Here is a 20,966-nt window from a genome sequence, read left to right as displayed (position 1 = left end):
CACACACACACACACACAGGGGGAGGTCACGCTGCAATTCTGTTTCCTCTCTCCAGCCCTCAGGATTTGGGGCCTACGTGCTATGGGCCTGAAGTGTTTTCCGTAACATCGGGGCTGCAGTTCAAACCATGGTTGGCCGTGGGCAATCCAGCTCCCAGTGCACAGCCTTAACTACTGTTAGGGGCCGGCCCTTGACTCAAATTTTGAAAATGAACACATTTGCAAAAATGAACAATATAAGACATCTAAACTGAAGTATTACCTATAAACTAATGTGAAATTCTCTCTTCGGACTTTAAATTCACAATATACTTAATAACTTCTCTCAATCTTCCTCAAAAATAATAGATGGAAAGCAAACAGAATTCATTTGTACATTCCATGTCTTCTTCATACATTCTTTTTTTTTTCCTAAAGAATGATTTTTGCATGCACTGACCAGAGAGAGACTGAGAGACAGAAAAAGAGAAATCACCCCCTAGGAGGGATGGCCATGCCACAATCCCTCCTCCTCCATTTTCCTCCTGGGACTTTGAGCAGGCACACACATGCCCAGTGTGAGTTTCAAACCACCAGGTCCAGGACTCGAACTGAGGTTGGCCATATGGGAGTCCAGCACCTTAACGTCCATGCCACCTGCTGACCAATGAGAATAACCATTTTTTAAGTAAACAGAAGCTAGGCATGGGTGAGATCACACAATGGTAGAACTACCCAAAAGAGTGGGTAGCTCTCTGCTTCCTTACTTTCTTCTGTAACTATGGAATATACATTTCCTCCCTTGGAGGCCTGGGGAATGCAATGTAATGTAGGCCCGGGCTTGGGTACTCCTAATTAAGGTACGCTGTTCTTTCTTCCCCTTGGGCTTCCACTAAAAGCACTGTCACATCTAGTGCAACTTCACATCATCACCCTTCCAATTCTATTACTTCTTATATGTCTCTATCATAAACAAAAATATCAAAATGCTCATTTTACTACTTAAAGGAAGTCCATGGATGATGTCACTTAACTTAACACAGCTGATCTTATAATCCTTACTTTATTTCTCATTAGGTATACCTTCTTAACCAAACCTAAAAGGTCAACTTCTTTAAAAGCTTGTTACAGTTTTCCATGTCCAACAGCACTGGGTTGGTCCATGGCACTTACAATAAATCCGTTCAAACAATGCAACTTAGAAACAAGTGGAAGATACAATGAAGATCCAACTTAGAAACAAGTGGAAGATACAATGCAGAAAGCTTAGATATGGCAAAGTTCATATATCACCACTGAGATATTATGGCTCGTGTTACACTTTATAACTAAGAACTAATCTTCCTGGTTAAGAAACCACAGAGATGGGGCCAACAGGTGGCATGGTGTTATGGCACTGGATTCCCACATGACCAACAGCTGTCTGAGTGCCAGAAAAACATGGTGGCTTGAGACTCATAAAGGACATGTGTACATGTGTGCCCAAAATCCAGAGAGGAGAATGGGGAGAAGGCATTGTAGCATGGCCATCTCCCTTTAAGAGTGATTTCTCACTTTCCTTTTCTCTGTCTCACCCTCTGTCTCTCTGGTGAGCTCATGTATCTTATGGGAAAACCTAAAAAAACAAAAGAAAAAAGAAAAAGAAAAAAAAGGAACCACAAAGAGTATTAAATATGCCTTGTTTTGCAATGAAACCAGGCATGGATTGCACATGCAGGTGTATAGTTGTGCAACTAAACTAAAGATAGATAGATTGACAGAGATATCCCCAGGTAAGAGATTTTAGAAATGCAAGTAAAACATTTATCAGAGGTTTACATCAATATGTATTATAAAAACACCTGAAAAAAACACGTAATAGTTAAATACCCAATTAAAGAATAATAGCGTCTATAGTGATCACTAGACAGTGATTGCTAATAAAATCTAGTCAGTCCTGCAATCACAGACCTACACCTGTAGGAGACAAACCCTGCCATCTATCAAGTTTATACAGCATAGAATCTATATAGAAAATTGTCATATGAACAGAACTTTGGGCTTGTCCATGGAGCTTTCACTGCTATTGGGTCATTGGAAAAGCCATGATGTATTTTTCTATGCAACAGTGTGTCATGACTTTTCCAACTACCCATTAGATCTCCACTATACTCACACCACAAGCTACTTCACGTGATTTCATGAGTAGACTTAAAAAAAAATGTATTGAAAAATGGAATTAAAGCCTAAGTTTGTTTTGGTGCCAACATTCTGAAATCCATGCACAGTTTTTCCACAGTAGGCATTTCCCATCAACTTTTTGATGGCCCCTTGTCATGTCCCCAGAATTAGAATGATTCCATACATTCCATAGTGAGCTCTCAAATTGTCTCCCTTTGCTCATTTCACTATTAAAGAAAGTCCAAGGACAATGTTACTTGATAGAAATTCTAGATCTGAGAGTCACTGGAAAATATAAAACTTCACTTATTAAGTCCTTTAAATTGTGGGTTCCAATAAATTCCCCCTTGTTATTATTTAAATGACTTAAAACAAAATGCTATGTTAGACTTTCAGAGATGGATGTCTCTAGTGGCTTAATCATCCTTGAAATACTATAATCCTACTTTCCCCACAGTATAAATAGAGTAGGCCACAAAATAAAACCCAATTCTGAATCCTGGAAACCGATGAGCCACACCAACCCAGAGCTCTCATGAACCCAAGGAAGAGGGCCAAGGACAGCGGTGAGAATAGAAGGGCAGACACAAATGGACACTGGGGAAGAGAAGGGGGTCTGAAATCCCAGAGCACTAGGAACAGTGATACTAGAGCAAGTCTTTAACTTCCCTCCACCTGCGGTGTCTTTGCTAAATGCTCTCTGTATCTCCTCACCATACCTGAAACCTAGCTTGCCCCTTAATGTGTTCTCCTTTCAAGCCTCTTCAGAAGGGCCTGAGTACTGCTCTCTAATGCCTCCTGTTCTCAATGAGGGCAAAGACTATCATAACACAGTCTCCTTAGTACCCAAGAGAAATGAACACCTCTAGGTGAGGAGAGGCAATGGTCTGCCTTGCCTCATTTACTATTTTATTTTACTATTACAACCTCTCCTCCTTGAAGACTCAAGCCATCTACTCTCATCTATCGACTCTTTAGTTACACATTCCCTGAAAACTTTGACTCTTAATTAAGTTTCACTTGCCATGCCATGCCTTAGATTTCGAAATCTAGATGGATTAAGTGAATCAACACCTTTGTCCCTTACTTCATTACCATGATCAAATCCAAAGAACTTCACCTACCATAAACTGAAGCAAGAATTTCTGTCCACATCCCAGATCTGGCAATATATATCAGAGTCCCTTACAAGGCTTGTTGTAACAGACTGCCCAACTGTCAGACTTTCTGGTTCTGAAAATAAGAGGTAAGTCCCCAGAACAGGCATTTCTAACAAGTTCTCAGGTGGTACTCCTGGTCCTGACACCAGCTTTGAGAACTGCAGGCCTAGATCTTTTCATCAGCCAGAAATGGTTAACACTCAGAGCACCCTAACTCTGATAGTTGTTTTCAATCTTCTGTGCTTTCAGACCTCACTCTCAACCTACCTGCTGTTAAATTACAGAGCTGCTCTAAAACTCCCCTACTTGTTTTTGGTGGACGGCTCCTTCCATCCTGTATACCTGTGGTTCGAAATGCTGATGCTTCCTTAAGGCTCTTTCACATCCTCCACTACTCTCACTTTCAACAATCGACCCTAATTCTTCTTCTTTTGTAAAACCGCCAGGTATATGTGCACAAGTGCATGGGAGAGAGGAGGGAGACAGAGAACACACCCTCTGCCCCCATTGGGGATGGTCATGCTGTGATCCTTTCTTCCCCATTTCTCCATCTTGTCAGGATTTGGGGCATGCATGCACATATGCTTGGTGGGTTTTTCAGGTCACCAGGGCTAGGATTTGAACTGCAGTCAGCCATGTGGGATTCAGGTTCCTATATGCAGTGCCTAACCACTTCACTACAGGGCTGCCCCATGACCTTAATTATTTTTATTATTATTATTTTTTTAAAATATCTATCTATCTATCTATCAATCAATTATAATTTTTAAGCTGTTGGGTCTGGGATTCAAACTGATGTTGGCCATGTCGGAATCCAGCCCCTTAATCACCTGCTCCCTCATGACCTTAGTTCTTTTCTTTTTTCTTCTTTTTTTTTCCAAGAGACTTTTGCCTTATGATGCATACACTCACCAGAGAAACAGAGACAGTGAGAAGAAACGTGAGAAATCACCCTGGGCAGGGATGGCCTTGCCGTGATCCCTTCTTCTCCATTCTCCCTTCTGGATCATGGGCACACATGCACACAGGACCAGTGTGGTTTTCATGTCATCAGGCCAGCAGATTCAAACTGCAGTCAGCCACATGGGAGTCCAGCGACTTAACCATTACATCAACTACTGGCTCCAGTGACTTTAATTCTTAGTAGAGAAAACAGGAGTCAGAAGTCTGGAACTACTTCACTTCTCTCTGTTAAGCCTTCACACTTCTCCATTACAGTAACTAACTTCGCCCCTTCCTTCCAGCCTCAGAAAGACATGCCTTATCCAGTCCAAGACAAGTTTTCTACTACTTTCTCTACCTAGCCTATCCCTGCAAGGTTCTGCCCCATCCTATCACACATGCCATGCCTAATTTCAAATTCTCCTTCACTACTGGCAACGTAAATGTGTTTTTAACTGTAATAGATGCTGTCAGACTGATCTCCAAAAAGACTGTTACGTTCTGACAGAAGAATAAAAGTTTATTCCCAGAAGAGTTTAAACCAAAAAAAGAGATCTAGATCAGGAAACTTAGCCTAGCTGAAAATGGAAGTACCACACTGAGAAGAGGTCAGAGTAGGTGCAGCTAAAATGGAAATTTCCAACCTCCTCTTCGCTGTTGAGCTCTGAATACTTGCAGACAGGTTTCCATTTTTCAACAAGAGACTAGAAGATTCCTTCCTGGGAAAACTGAACAATGTGAAGAACGAGTTACCGATACTCAAAGTTGGAAATCCCCACCTAAATGAAATGCTGGGCTCTAGCCAGTCACTTAGGGTGAGGCTCACCTGCTGTGAGCAACCATCTTGCTTTGCCTGGGGCTGCTGTGGCTTTTGTACAGATAATTATGTGTTCTGGAAAGGCCCTTAGTCCTAGACCAGGATGGCTGGTCACCTAGACACACTTGTGGACAAGTCTCAACCCTGGATGTAAAGCTTCCAATCGGTTTTTTGTGTCTTCTTAAGAATGATGGGTAGGTAAGGATAATTAGACATCAGAAGAAAAATAAACACTAATGAAAACAGAAAATGCGGGACCAGCAGTTAGCATAATGGCTATGTCGCTGGACTCCCATGTAGTTGACCGTGGTTTGTGTCCCGGACCCGGTGGCTTAAAACTTACACCAGGCGCGTGTGCATGCCTACCCAAGATCCCGAGAGGAGAGTGGAAGAGAAGGGATTGTGGCGTGGCCATTCCCCTGGGGGGTGATTTCTCGCTTTCTGTCTCTCTGTCTCTCTCTGTCTGTCTGACGAGGACACGTGCCCTATAGCAAAAACCTCTTAAAAAAAAAACAAAACAAAACAGAAAATGCAGCATAGTGAAAACTCTTAGCAAATGCAAGTAGCCAAAATGATGTTGCATTCATGAAGTGGAGGTAATTAAAGGAAAAAAAATGAGAGAAAATAGAGCTCTTAAAATTGAAGTATATGAGTTTCTGGTTTTAAAGAGCCTATCAAAACCCAAGTACTATACATGAAAAACACCCACATCAAACTATTTCACTGTAGAATTTCAGAATCTTAGAACAAAGAATGGTCTCCAAAGTGTGGGCTGTGGGGTTGTGAGCTTCACATGCAAAAGATTAGAAATGAGAACAATACTAAGACTTCCCATAAGGAGTGTGGGGCCCTGGAAAACAATGATTACTGACTTCCAAATTATAAGAAAAAATTATTTCCAACATAGCAATCTAAGACATTGTCTGACATACTGTATCTATAAAAGATCAATAAGATTAATTCCCTTGCACCTAATCTCAGGAACCACTACAAGAAGTACTCTACCAAAAAGAAGGGAATAAATCTAGACCATAGGAAAGATGGGATCCAGGAAAGAGGGGAGCTGATAAGGAGCTAGGGGTAGGAATCCCCAGGATGGCAGTTGTGCAGCCAGCCTAGGGAGCAGTCAGTTCACATCAGAGTCAGAAAAACAGAATGTTCTGGAGGGATAGCTCTGGTGGTGATTGGAGGGTGGGGGTCAGGGGTGACTAACTGATCACTCAAATAAACTGAAAATATGTTTTTCACTTCTAGAGGATAACTTTAGAACGAAATAAGTAGCTTAGGCCTGTTGACACCTTGATCACTCCTGAGGTCAGTCCAAGGCCCACATTTCAGAATATGGGTCTTGACTCCACCACACAAAACAAATGAGTGATCAAAGCATAGAAAACTAAGCAAAAAATTGAAGACAGACAAGCTTTAGCCAAGAGAAAATAAATAAAACTGCATAAGAAAAAAATATACAATCATAATATAATTGATAAGAAGTCACAACAATTGAAGCACTGAATGAAAACCTGCAATAATAAAAAGACTGGAAAGGAAAGGTGTATGATCGTGTATGAGGAACGGATGGTGCAGATCGAACTGCTGGAGCCACATGGGAGGCCTGGATTCTGATTCCAGGTCAACTTTAAATGCACCAGTGCACCTGAGCACATCTGTGACCCTGGCTGTTTAGGGGTCTGGGAGTAGGTTATAGCAAGATCCTGTCTGGATACCAATCTCTTTCTCTCTCTCTCTCTCTCTGATGAAATTAATTAATCAATTACTTTTTTAAGAAAGAAAACGAAGCCTCATTTTTCATGGAGGAAGCCAATAATATCTAATATTGAAAACTCAAGAAACAGCAATGTAAGCATTTCACTTCGAAAAGTGGGCTAAATGCCAGAGGAGGACACCAGCGCTGGAAATGCTGCTTCTGGGGTACCTACTGGAATTATAAAAGCTGATTTTCCAGATCATATCAACTTTTTCTTTTCTCCTAACAAAGCCAAGTGAAAGAAAAAGAAAAGAAAAATTCTGAGGCCAGAAGAAGAGAACCCCAAAAGTATTTCTAGAAAGGAACAAATGTGAGCAAGGATAAGTTCTAAAGATACATAAAAGTATCATAAAACTGCAGCTGTTAAAAATCATGAAGAACACATGGAGAGGCAGAGAATACAGAAATAGATGTCTAGTCATAGGAGAATTAGAAATCAGTAAGAAAAATATTGATAAAACAATTGAAAAGTGGGTAAAGGTTTCAAAGTGGCAGTTTATAATTAAGAACCTCTAATGGATTGTTAATACCTGTGTTCAACTGAGAATTTAAAAAGCACTTCAAATACCTGCAATAAATCAAGCATTATTTCTAACATTCTATTGACTTTTGGCAGAAGACACAAGTGACCAAGCCGCCCAACTTTAGAATAGATGTTTTGTTTCTTTTTCATTTGGCAGAAGGTACATGTACTTGCCAGAGAGAGAGAGTGAGAAAGTGTCCTGTCTCCCTCCCACGGGGAATGGTCATGCTGAAATCTCTTCTCCTCCATTTCTCTCTCCTCTTGGGATTTTGGGCATGCACGCACATGTGCTCGGTGTGTTTTTCAAGCCACCCAGTCTGGGACTTGAACCATGCAGCTGGCTATGTGAGATACAGCCGTTTTAACGATCATGTCACAGTCTGGCCTGAATAAATGTTTTCTAGTAAATATATAATCACCTTTAAATGAGGTGAAAAAGAGTTTAGAAAACTGTCAAAAATATTGAGATAGTTCTAAATACTTTAAATATTGAGAAATTTCAAAAAAGCAAATTATAAAACTACTTATATGGTATACTTCTAATTGTAACCAAAAGATACATATATCACAGACAACTAAATATAAATGCATAGAAGAAAATCAAAAAGTCCAGCCACCAAAGCATTAAGAGTGGTTGCTATCAACGGGGCCAAATTATCTTATTTTTTCCATACGGCTTTCTATAGTTACCCAATTCTCTCCAACTTGTAATAGGACTTTCAAAACCAGAAATAGTCGTAAGTATCTGTATAAAGTCTGCTCATCCAGACTTTTATACGTACCAGGAATAATGAAAATAAGTAGCTTAGGCCTGTTGACACCTTGATCACTCCTGAGGTCAGTCCAAGGCCCACATTTCAGAACCTGGGTCTCGACTCCACCACACAAAATAAATTCCTCATGTACAGGGATTTCTTCCTTGACTTTTGAGTCCATTTCTAAATAAGGAGAGAAAAGAAATACTAAGAGTCAGTAAAATATTAAAGCTTGAGCCATACGCAATACTGTAGAATAAAAAACGTAAATTTTAATATACCTAGAGGGATGCGCTACAAGGACGTCGGAGATGTCAGACAAGTCAGCTGTTCTGGATGATAGGATTGCTAGACAAACTAAAACAAACCACACAGTCATCCGAGATAGGGAGACACATCTTACAAAAATATTCTTTTAAAGAATTATTTATTTATTATTATCATTAATATTATTTTTCACATGAGTTTTGCCAGAGAAAGACAGAGAGAGAGAGAGAGAGAGAGAGAGAAAGCCTCCAGGTCTGGGACTCAAACCATGGCCAGCCATGTGGGAATTCCAACACTTTAACCACCATGCCACCTGCTGGCCCAGCATCTTAGAAAAATCTCTAGGGGGATTTGAAGCAAAACCCGATTAGCCTTCTCCACAATCACTGTCTCCAGTCTAAATCAATAACCACAGGTAACTTCTCCTTTCCTTCTAGAATCCTCCTATAGCTCTGTGCTGCTGATTGAGACAGGTACCTCTGCCCTTAGGCTGATGAAAAAGGGCAGAGGTTATAGTCACAGAGTGGTAAGAGAGACAGTGGACTCCTTCATGGCCTTTCGTCCCCTTCAGTTGGGTTGTTGGGAAAGTCACTTTCCCAGTGACCCAATACTAAGCCTCTCCTGTCCACAACTCTGTAAGTATATTTTACATATTACCAGAGCATTACATGATTAAATTATGAAATGGGTAGATGGAAAAACACAGGATATGAGATCACATCGCAATTTCCCGAATAATCTAGGTATTGTATAAAAGCTTAGGCCAAATTATTTATATCACCGCTGCCCCCCATCTCTGACTCTGTCTTCCCCTTTTGACAGCACCAGGACTCAATTCTTCAACAGGTCTTTCTACTTTCCTCTTCAACTATCATCTATCCACTTAAAGCCTCCCAAAGTCAAGACTTTCAGTGCCATCTTTTTCCCCTCTTAACACTTTACAAGGACCTTTCACTCCAGGCTGTCTCGTCCCTGCATTTCCTTAGTGTCCTCATGCTTTTCTGTTCCTATAGTTTGGCTAATATTTCCTTCCTAACCACTTGCAGATCTCCCCCGGCCCCAAGTCACCAGTTTACTGCCTTTCAGCTTCTCACTCATCTTTCATTGCCTTCTCTGGGAAGATGGATCCAGGTCTTTAAGATATTTTTCCTTTGCCAGCTGACATGACATTACACTCTGTCAGAAGTGCACTGGGGAGAGGCTGCAGGAGAAAAGATTTTCTCACCAGGTTTCTAGAAAATTTACATCTTTATCCCTCTGCCGCTCAGGCTGTGAGATTTCTCTAGTACAGTGGTTTGTGACTACAGACAATTTTTGTCCCCAGGGGGTATATGGCAGTATCTGGAGCTATTTTTCATTGTCACAGGCTGGGAGAACTACTGGCATAGAGTGACTAGAGGCCAAGGATGCTGTTATACATCCTATACTTCCTAGGACAGCCCCCCACAAGAAATAACTATCCAACCCAAAAGGTTAATAATGCCAAGGTTGAAAAACACAGTTCTAGTGCTAGGTGTTACAGGCCACAGGGTTCTCCAGCATGCGGCTGGCTGCTGTGTGCTTTCCTTCTTCAGCTCTCTACTCAGCCAGTAGCAGCATTGAAGCCAGGAGCCCCAGACCAGGTGGCTACTCCCCACAATCACTCATCAGCCCACTTTGGGTAGAAACCCCGCCAGACTTTCCAGAACACCAGCCAGTCACTATCTTTTTTTTTTTTCTCTAAAAGAATTTTAAAATTTAACTTTATTTATTCATTTACTTTTTAAATTTGACCAGAGAGGGACAGAGAGCGAGAGAGAGAAAGACAGAGAGAGAGAGAAAGCAAGCTGCCAGGGCTGGAACTCAAACCACAGCCAGCCATGTGGGAGTACAACACCCCTAACCACCACGCCACCTGCCGGCCCCGTCAGTCACTGTCTCTTGTTCCACAGAACAGCCTGGAAACATCCTGCTCCCAGCCCTCCCACTGTTCTTGGCTCACTTGCTGACAGTGCCTGCACCAGCTCTGGCCCAGGCAACCCAGCATGTTACCAACCAGTAGGCTGTAACCACATCTTCAATGAGGTCTGAACCATCTTTTTAATTGTCTTTCCTTGAATACGTTTCCCTCAAGCCTAGGGTACTATTTAGAGTCCTCTCTACACGGTAGCTTTATCATTTTTTTCTCCCTATGGACACTTGGCAATTCTTTGTGATAGACTAAACCTTTAAATTTCTGTGTGACTCTGCTTCCTGATTTGATCCAGACTGAGATAACCCTCATATACTTATGCAGACTTTTCTCTATAAATCTCTCCTTAGACTCAGTTCCAATTCTGCCTCATACATGAAGCCTTGTGCACCCCAACTCAAGGGCATCTCTCTGTAAACATGCAGCACTCGTCTTTATCATAAGGCGACTGTGGGAAAGGTAGTCAGGTAAGCTCTGCCTGGTAAAACCTGTTCCTCATGTCACGTTCTCCCACAGAACCATGTTCAGGGCATTCACTGGAAGGAGCATCTGTCCCTCTCCAGACTGAAGATCTTATACTGGCTAGGATGCAGTGAAACAGTAAATTCCACACGTGATGGCAGTAATGAAAACAGCCTCTGGAATGCAATATGGCAGCACGAATCAAAAAACAAAAAAGGCATAAACTTTCAATTGGCCATTTTAAAAAAACAATTCGAAAAAAAAAAGTAATACTCTAAAACATTTTATAAGACTGATGCGTGGAATGCTATTTCTAACAGTGAAAATCTGAAGAAGCTAAATGGTCACTAATGGAGCAAAAGTCAAGTAAATTACGATAAATCATTATACAGACATTAAAAATGATATATACGACTCAAACTTAGGGAATGAGTAAACAAATTTTAATCCAAGATTATCATTGAATATTATTTTCCATGAGCATTGACCTGCTCAGCTGTTTACAATTCAGTCCTTGTACCTTACCATTTCTAAAATGTCCCCTAGTCTGACGTTGTCACCTCTTACATTCTCTTTGCTTATGTGTTTATTACTTTTCCTGTCCAGGTAGTGAATTTAGGGAGGAAGATAATATATATTTTAACCTCCATGTTTAACCAAAAGTTTAAAACTACTTTTCCTAAATAAGAACAGTTAGAAAAGAAAAAAAACATTCCTTAAAAAGTGGGGACCCTCCTCCATTAAAAATAGATTGACCAATGATTAAATAAAATATCATTTCACATTTTCTGATGGAATTTTAGTTCACTAATGAATGTCACTGTAGTCCAGTTTTCAAAACCATTACAAAAACACAGTATATTTATAAAGGTCTTCTGACATTTTCCATGTGTTAGGGAGAGAATTAGACCTAGCTATCGTACACAATATTAAATTAGAGCTCTGTCAGAGAAGACCTTGTCCAAACTGGATACTTTCACCAGAAGAGAGGTCAAAGTTATTAACTACACAATTATTCCACATATGCAAGCTTATACTTAACTTCAAATAAATGGCAACTTGAGAGATTTGATTAGCCACAAAATTAATGAGAATTCAAACAGATATGAAACTCAAGCACAGTCTATAAAAACTGGAAAACAGAAACATAACTGCAATACTCAAACACTTCAAATAAAGTACAAGAAACACAGAATGAATATATGCATTTCTAAAGCAGTTTTATTTTACTTCATCTCAGACTTCTAAGTCCCACACAGCCATGTAAAAGAAACAAGACAAAACTTTATTTACAAAAATTAAAATTCTGCCTTACCTAAGAACCTAAGGTAATTCAGCTTTAAGTCAGTGTCCAATTAACAAAGGACAATGCGTTGTGATTATATATCATTCAAGGGTGATGACTCCACCTTCATCCTCAGCCTGTAAGTAATCATTCATGAAATCAATTTTGATAAACAGCAAGACTTAGGCAAGCCTGATTTGTAAAACTTAGGCAAGCCTATTTTCCCAAATACACATCTATTTATTTGCTTGTATTAATGGGTTTCTAATTTTATTAAGATTGTTTTTTCCAATGAAATCTTATAAAAACCTAGATAGTATTTGAAATAGAAAAAAAATTAATCAGCATAAATTTTAGAGGTTCAAATTTATGACATTTATTGAAAATTTATTATTAGTAATATGTTTACAAATTATAAAATCAGTCAATGAAAACAATGAGGCCCTACTAATAACAAAATATTTCAAAGTAGGATTATAAACACATCTTATTTAGCTCCAGCATCCAAGTAATGTCTGCATTTTATTTTGGTTACACAGTAAGATTCCTCCTTTATGTGAGAACTGCAGATGATAAAAGTGTTTTGTTTTTTTAAGTCTGTGTTGCAATGTCCAGACAGTCTTACCAAATAACACAATAAAGGAGAAAAATCATATAATCTCAATCAGAAAAAAATATATATATTTACTTAAGTTTCCTTTTTTTTCCTGCTATGAGCAAGCAAGTGAAAGAGACAGATCCCAACAGGTCTTGATGCAGCAGATCATCGGCAAGCATGTGCTCAGCATACTCAGGTTGGTATCTGAACTTGAACTACGACTCTTTCCATGTGGGATTGCCCTATAGAACATCAGCTTTCACCACTGTGCCACTGTCTGATTCTGAAAAAACATATTTGATAAAATCCAATATAGGGGCCAGACAGTAGTGCAATGATAAGGTCACACTTTACAAGGTTGACCCACATGGGAAGTTTTACATCCAGAAATGTACCTAAACATGCCTGGTATGCATATGACCATGATCCAGGGCTATCTGAAGCTGGGGGTGGGTCATGGCATGGAAGATCCTGTTGGAGTGCCTATTTTTCCATCTGTCTCTCTTTCTCATGGAAGAATAATCTTAAAAAAGTCCAATATAGAGTGATGAATAAAACTCTTTAAAAAGGAGAGATCTTCATTTACGAAATATAAAATATATATATATGATTTTCATATAAGATCAATGTAAAAACTTACAGCAGATATTAAGAGTTGGTTAAATATTGAAAGGCCCCCTGAATTTGGGATTAAGCTAAAGAGGCCTACTATGAACACTTCTATTCTACACTGTATTTGAGGTCTTTGCCAATGCAATAAAACACAGAAAAGAAATAAATGTCTCTGAATTGGATAGAAAGAAAATGACATTATTCATAAACATGATAATATACATAGAAAATTCAAAAGAATCTACATATACTCTTTGAATTAACAAGTGACTGTAACACAGTCATTGACTTGTACTTCAATATATACAAATCAATATATTTTCATACCAGGAACAAGCAATTAGAAAATGAAAAATTTTAAAAACAGCATCCAAAATAATAAAACACTTAGAAATAAAGCTAACAAATGATGTACAAGATCTCTACCTAGAATGCTATAATTTGCTGGATATTATTGAGAAATTGAATAACGTAGAGATAACTCCTATTGATAAATTGGAAGACTCAGTATAAAATAACTCCAAATCAACTCAGATTTTGCAAAAAACCAACAGATCTTTTCCCCTTTCCTTTCTGACATTTTTTCAAAAATAGAAATTGGAGAGCTACTTCTAAAATATATAGTACAAAGAGTAAAGAACAGTTGAGACTATTTTGAAGAACAATGACAAAGTTGAAGAACTTTACCTTATTTTCAACTAAATGAAAATACTCAATTACTAAGCACAAAGACAGACAAACAGACAAATAAAATCATGGAAAGTGGGGCCAGCCACTGTGGTGCAGTGGTAGCACAACACTCCATGATATACTGCACCCTCATGGGAAGGTCCTGGGTTCACATCCAGTTTTACCTATACACATCCTGGGTGTGACTCAATGCCTATGATCTACACTGGCAGAGGAAAGGGTTGGATCATGGTACAGGGGCTCTATTGGGAGGGTCTGCTCCTAAATCCCATCTCTTATCTCCTCTCACTGAAAAAAAAAAACATTTCTAAAAAGAGGGGAAAAGAACAATGAAATCAAAAACAAAGCTAAACGTATATGTGCATGATTTAGCAAAAAGGCATCTCTGCAAGAAAGTAAAGAAAAGGTAGTCCTTCAAACAAATGATGCTGGGTGTCCACATGGGAAATCAATGAATTTTGATTCCTATCTTACACCACATAGAACATATAATACCAGGTATACAGAGACCTAAATGTGAAAGGTGAACAGTACAATGTCCAAAAGGTAACATTAGAATATATGTTCATGAGCTTACAGTGGCCAAAGGGTACTTAGACAAGTTACAATATATATTAACCATAAAAGGTTTGAATTATAACCATTAGAACTAAAGTTTATATTCATCAAAAACACTAGTAAGAGTGAGAAGGCAAGAAACAGTCGGATGAAGCTATGCATACGCACACACGCACATGCACACACGCATATATAGTATCCTGGATACAAGCCTATTGTTCGGAAGTATCTTTCTATAGATAGAAAAATATAGATGTGTGTTTATGTATGTAATACTATCTATGTAATACTGACTTGACCTATAGTTTGTATTTCTCTGTGTGTATTCAGAATAAAGAACTTCTAAAAACTAATGAGAGACAATCCAACAGAAAACTAGGCAAAATATTTGAATGAGCCCTTCACAAAAGAGAGTATCAGATGGTCAGTAGACATAAGGACTGTCTAGAAGAGTTAAAAATACTGATAGAGAAACTACAAAGAAAATATTTGAGGACACTGATTTGCTAGAGACTGTATAGGCCAGCACCGGAGTTGTGCCACTCCCAATGATAGAAGCCTTAACCGCCAGGCTATCCAACTAGGAAACCAGTGACTCTAAAAACGGTCTCCCGAGGAACATGCTCAAGGTCAGTTACTACAGTTTTTAAAAACACCTATTCTCGGGAACCAGCAGTTAGCGAATGGCTTTGTCGCTGGACTCCCACGTAGTCGACCATGGTTCGCGTCCCGGACCCGGTGGCTTAAAAACTCATGCTGGGCGCGTGTGCGTGCATGCCCAAGATCCCGAGAGGAGAATGGAGGAGAAGGGATTGCAGCGTGACCATCCCCCCTGGGGGGTGATTTCTCGCTTTCTGTCTCTCTGTCTCTCTCTGTCTGTCTGGCGAGGGCATGTGCACTATAGCGAAAAACCTCTCAAAAAACAAAACAAAAAAACACAAAAAACAAACCTATTCTCAGGAAATACTGGATATCCAAGTTATTCTTCTTATATAATGCACTATCCTAAACTTAGTGGTGTCAGACAACCATTTACTTTTGCCCAGATTATGTGGGTCAGAAATTCAGAAACAGCACAGCAAGGATAGCCTGTCTTAGATCCACAGTCTAGGACCTGAGCTGAGAAGACCCAACAGCTGCTGTGTGATTTATCCACTGGGGCTGAATCATCTGCAAATACCTTTATCCACATGCCTGGTCACTGATGCTGCTGTCACACAGGTTGAGGACCTGAAGCACTTGCATATACCCTGTTCCATGGGAACTGCTTTAGGCATTTTCAGAGCCTGGTGGTTGTGTTGCAAGAGCAAGTATTTCAAGAAGTCACCACTGAACTCACCAGAGAGAGGGGAAGTGAGAAATCACTTATCACCTCCTCTCAGATGTCACATACCAACTTCCATGTTAGCCACCATCCTACTCACATTCAAAGGGAGGAAACTGGATCTCTTTCAATGGAAGAAGCCTAGGCAAGCTAGACCTTGTCCAAAAAGGAGCCAGGAGTAGTGGCATATGCCTGTAGTCCCAGCTGGAGGCTGAGGCAAGAACATGACAGTGAGACCGTGCTTGAAAAAAAAGTTTTTATGACCAAATGTGATTTTTTCGTTTCATTTTTTACTCCTGGTTCTTTTTTTCTAGAGTTTCAAAATACCAAATGTACCTACTAATGAGAATTCAATTTCCCATTTACTAAGACCTAAAACTAAGTTTTCTTAATTTTTTTTTTGGAGAGGTTTTTTTTGCTATAGGGCACGTGTGCTTACCAGAAAGAGAGAAACAGAAAGCCAGAAATCACCGCCCAGGGGGGATGGCCATGCCACAATACCTTCTCCATTCTCCTCTCAGGATCTTGGGCATGTACACACACATGCCCTGCATGAGTTTAAGCCACTGGATCCGGGACTCAAACTGCAGTAGACTACGTGGGAGTCCAGCAACATAGCCATTACACCAACTGCTAGTCCAAATTTTCTTAATTTCTTTTCCTATGTCTCTTGTATTAGTGTTTTATGACAAGGCATTGCTTGGCAAAAGGAGAGAAAAATTTACATCTGCCCATTTTACCATGCATGTTACAGAAATAACTGTAGAAAATATTTAAAAACCTTGAGTAATATAATTAGTTTATATACACAAATAATCTAAAACTGCCATTAATTTTGCTCAGAAATTGCATGGATACTGAAAGCTCTCCTTGAAGGATAAGATATTGTTCAAGGTAAAAACCAAACATAATTACAGAACTGAAAATACATAGATATATAAAATATAGTAAAAGTGGAATAATATAAATTTTATAATATAAAATACAGTAAGTTATATTTTAAATAGTGTCCTATTTTCAAAAGACCTCAATGGAAGTAACATGTCCAGGTTTCACTTAAAGTGGAACTGTAACTGGTTACAGAATAAACTCCCTTCTTCTCCCTGCCTCTCATTTTATTGACCACGAGAAAGAGCCAGATCTAGTTTGGGTGGTAACTATGTGTTTTTGTTGTTGTTGCAGTTGTTGTTGTTGTTGTTTTTGTAAAGTTATACCATAGGTTGCATATGTTCACCAGAGAGAGAGAGAGGGAAAGTAAGAAATCACCCCCTCAGAGGGAATGGCCATGCTGCAATCTCTTTCTCCTTTCTCCTGTGATTTTGAGAATGCGTGATTTTTAAGCCACCAGGTGCAGGTCTCAAACTGGGGAATGTGGGAATCCAGTGCTCTGTAACTATACTTAAATGCCATTTTAAACAGATGATTTGGAGTCCCCTCATATATCCTGACTTGATACAAATCTTGTCACTTGCAACAAAACCAATTTCTTTTTTGTAGCTTTTTTCATCTACAAGGTATAGTCTCATCCTTTTTCATGTGAAAAAGGATCCTTTTAATAAGGTCTGCAAAGTAGGTAGTGTAATTAGTAGAATAAGAAACTGAAGGTCAAGGATTTTTATATTTCAGGTTCGCAGTTGTAAGAACAAATTTAGTTTTATAATTCTACAGTCTCTTATTCTACTACTTTTCAAGTCACATGTTATTTTGAAATTTTATGCAATACCGAGTCCAAAGGACCAATTGTGTAATACTGCAGAGAAAGTCAAAGTACAAACGAGTCTGATTTATGTTACACCAAGATTCTGTGCAGTCTTTTATGTTTCTGCTTGATAAACGGTCACAAGACCAGCAATAAGTTTCGCATTTTGTCTGATTAAGCTGTTTGAATACTAGTTATCTGAATGACTGCAAACTACCTCCAGTGAGATTCTTCTCAAACCCATGCAACTGGGTCAGAAATCAAGTTTATATGATAAACACAAAATTGGTCACTGCTGCTGAGGCGATATAAAAACTAAAGCACATACTGAATTCATGAGCTGGCTAAATTATGTTTACTTGAAAAAGGCAACGTTTTCTCATAATATCTTCACTGCCTCTAAGTCATCAATCTTATTGTAATCATCAAACTTATTGTAATCACACAAACATTTTTGTAGATTTTATTTAACTTTATTTATATTTATATATACATTGATGGATTAAAGGAAGCTACAATATTATTTTCTTTAAGCTACACTGTTTGACAAAACAATTTAAATATCTGTAAGTATTACATTAAATGATATTATTACAACTTTCCCATTTTAACCTGTTATATTGTGACCCTTCAGCAAACATTCCTATCTCTCTTTTTTTAGAGTGAGGTTTTTGCTATAGGGCACATGCACTCACCGAAGGATAGAAACCGAGAAATCACTCCCTAGAGGGGTTGGTCACACCACAACCCCTTCTCCTCTGTTCTCCTCTCAGGATTTTGGGCATATATGCACAAGCAGCTTGCTTGAGCTTTAAGTCGCTGGGTTCCAGGACTCGAACCGTGGTCGACTACATGGAAGTCCAGCGAGGTAACCATCACACCACCTGCTGATCCCAAACATTCTCATCTCTTAAGATTTCTCGCCTGAGACCCCTGTCCTGGCTGCATTCTTGTAACCACTGTCTAAAGCAAGTGGCTTAAGTTTCCTTTTCTGAACAAACAGGCTTATTTACGACTTTATCAATTACCGTAATTACAGATAACATTAGTTACAGAAGCTCTAAGTACCAGTCACTCTTTAAAGTACAAGAAACAGGAATAAAGTAAAGCAAAAAAACGGGGTAAAAAAATTGTTTCTGCCCCCTCATTCTACCCTCCGCTTAATACCCTGTCTTACACGGGAAGAAAACCCTCCAAAGATGCGCCTTTACATTTAAGGCCTGACAGTGAATAGAGGGCAGGGTCAACACTAGATGCCTGCTGCAAAAAACACCCCGGGCCCAGACGTGACCCCTCTTAGCCACTTCTTCCTGGCTGGCTGCCCAACATCTAGTCCCTACTCCCCAGGGAGACCTCCATAAAACCCCATACACGGGTGGAACCCTGCAGTACAAATGGATGCGTTCCAGCGATCCGGGTTGGAGGAATGGGGAGGATGGGGGCGACCGCCGTGCCAGCAGCCCAAGGCCAATGGCTCTGAACCCTAGGAGCGGTCTTTCTGATCCCCGCTGCAGGCCGCCTACCGAAAGGCAGCAGAGCACCTGCGAAGGGTCACAGAGAGCAAAGAACTCCGGCTCCCGCCAGCCAGCCCACCTGTCCTTCCTCCGACGAAGTCACAGAAACTCACCTGTCCGCCTACAAGGCGGTAGGCTCTCTGCTAGGGTCCGGGAAGACTCACCGAGGCCGGAAGTCCCGCCTCTGAGAGACGTCACCGCGCGGCGCCAGGAGCTGCTGCCGGAAGCGCATGTGCCTAGGGCGCGCGGCGCGCGGGGAGCTACGTTTCTGACCGTGGTTAGAAGACCTGGAACTTCAGGGATTTTCTCTTCCCTTTTACTTGAATGTCGTCTCTCATATGCTTCCGGCCTCCTTTCCTTCTCATTTGTCCGCTATTTGTCCTCCTTTCCTTTTCCTCTGCTCATTTCCCCTTCCTTCATTCCCCACAGACACAGGAGAGGTCATCTCTAGTTGACCTGGCTTGTTAGCTTTAGTATGATGGGCCTTGATGTCTGAACTTTAGGAAACGCTGCAAGTGTGTTCCAGAGTCTGTGGAGCTTAACACACCGAAACTCCGTGAAGACAAAGGTTACGTTCACGTTAACTCTTGTATCCGCGCCACCTGGCACCTAGGAGGTGATCAGTTATCTATATTGTACGTCCAGAAATGGGATCCCCAAGGCTGTGTTCTTCAGGAACAGCTGCGACAGGCTTTGGCACCAAGGACTAAAGCAGAAGAGAAGGAAAGCTGCCCTTCACAAAGCAGAGAAGCCTGGCAGAGTACCCCGTGAATATAAAATTACTTCGGGGCACTTTTAAACACAAATTTATATATATGTACATATATGTGTATATAGATGTAATTTATATACACATATATCTATGTTATGTATATATACATATGTGATTTATATGTACATATATACATATATTACACACTTTATACATATATACACAAACACAAATTTAAAAATATATGGATACATAATGCACACACATATATATGTATTCCCTCGCCTCTCTGTCCATGGCGACTTTCAAAAGCTTAGAGAAAAATGAATTAAAAAGTAAACATATAAACTTATTTCTTAAAATAAACTTTATCAAATTCAAGATATTTTATAAGCAATGATACCAACCATTTAGTCCATGCCTAAAGAACTGAGGGTCTTGGGAATGTAACCATGTCAATATAGTCTTTTTAATATTATTAACAGATGAAGAGTGGATATTCTTTAAGATTTTTTAGGAAACAAGTCAGAGAGAGCCAAATCAGGACTGTAAGGTGGATTTCTAATGATTTTCCATCAGAACTTGATCTCACTTATATACAATTTCCATTGGAAACTCTGGCTCTTGTCTGCAGCTAGGACACCCACCAAGCAAAAAGTTTGCTTAACTTTTGTTTTTCAGTTAGAATTGTGTAAGCTGAAGCAATTGAGATGTCTATGGGGTTGAGCGTTGTTTCTGCTGTTTATCGTCAGGCCTTCTCAAAGCGTAAATATGACTAACTTTATCCTGGTAATTGATCTAAGTGGTCTGCCCTTGCAGGCATCTCCAGTGTTACTTCATTCCTTCTTAAAATGAATTGACCATTTGTAAACTGCTGATTTTTTTGAGTTGTTGTTTCCATAAACTTCTATAAAGCATCCTTGATTTCACCATTGTTCTGCCTAAGCTCCACCATAAATTTAATGTTTTCTTCTTGCTTCTATTTGAGCAAAATTGATTTTGCTCTGATGTAGAGCTCTTTTCATATTGGTGTCTTATCTTTCCTAGTCCCTCAAAGTATATTCTGTTGAGACATATTATAGCAAGTTAGTATGAGTTTATTTTGGTGCAAAAATTGAACCTACGCAGTTTTCTTTCATAGTCCATGAACATTTTGAAGACCCCTTGTATATTTATATATAAATTCATGTAGA

General features: G+C 39.6%; 1 protein-coding gene across 4 annotated transcripts in view; it reads right to left on the bottom strand.

Moving 5' to 3' along the window:
- LDAH (lipid droplet associated hydrolase) overlaps positions 1-19,270 on the bottom strand; it is a 115,345-nt gene extending 96,075 nt beyond the window's left edge. The window contains exons 1-4 of one of the 4 annotated variants that reach the window (XM_006167660.3): positions 19,175-19,269; positions 12,097-12,203; positions 8,383-8,458; positions 8,129-8,284 (exon numbers count right to left, since the gene is read on the bottom strand). In XM_006167660.3, the coding sequence (XP_006167722.1) occupies positions 8,129-8,282 (154 nt within the window). In that variant the 5' untranslated portion in view covers positions 8,283-8,284; positions 8,383-8,458; positions 12,097-12,203; positions 19,175-19,269. Of the gene's footprint in view, positions 1-8,128; positions 8,285-8,382; positions 8,459-12,096; positions 12,204-19,174 lie in introns of all 4 variants that reach the window. The other 3 variants (XM_027767936.1, XM_006167661.3, XM_006167662.3) reach the window with 3 other exon arrangements.
- Between the last annotated feature and the right edge of the window lie 1,696 nt (positions 19,271-20,966).

Source organism: Tupaia chinensis, unplaced genomic scaffold (assembly GCF_000334495.1).
Source record: "Tupaia chinensis unplaced genomic scaffold, TupChi_1.0 Scaffold144952_1, whole genome shotgun sequence".
NCBI lineage: Eukaryota > Metazoa > Chordata > Mammalia > Scandentia > Tupaiidae > Tupaia > Tupaia belangeri.
Note: the sequence above shows the minus strand (reverse complement) of the source record. Positions and strands in the feature narration are given on the sequence as shown.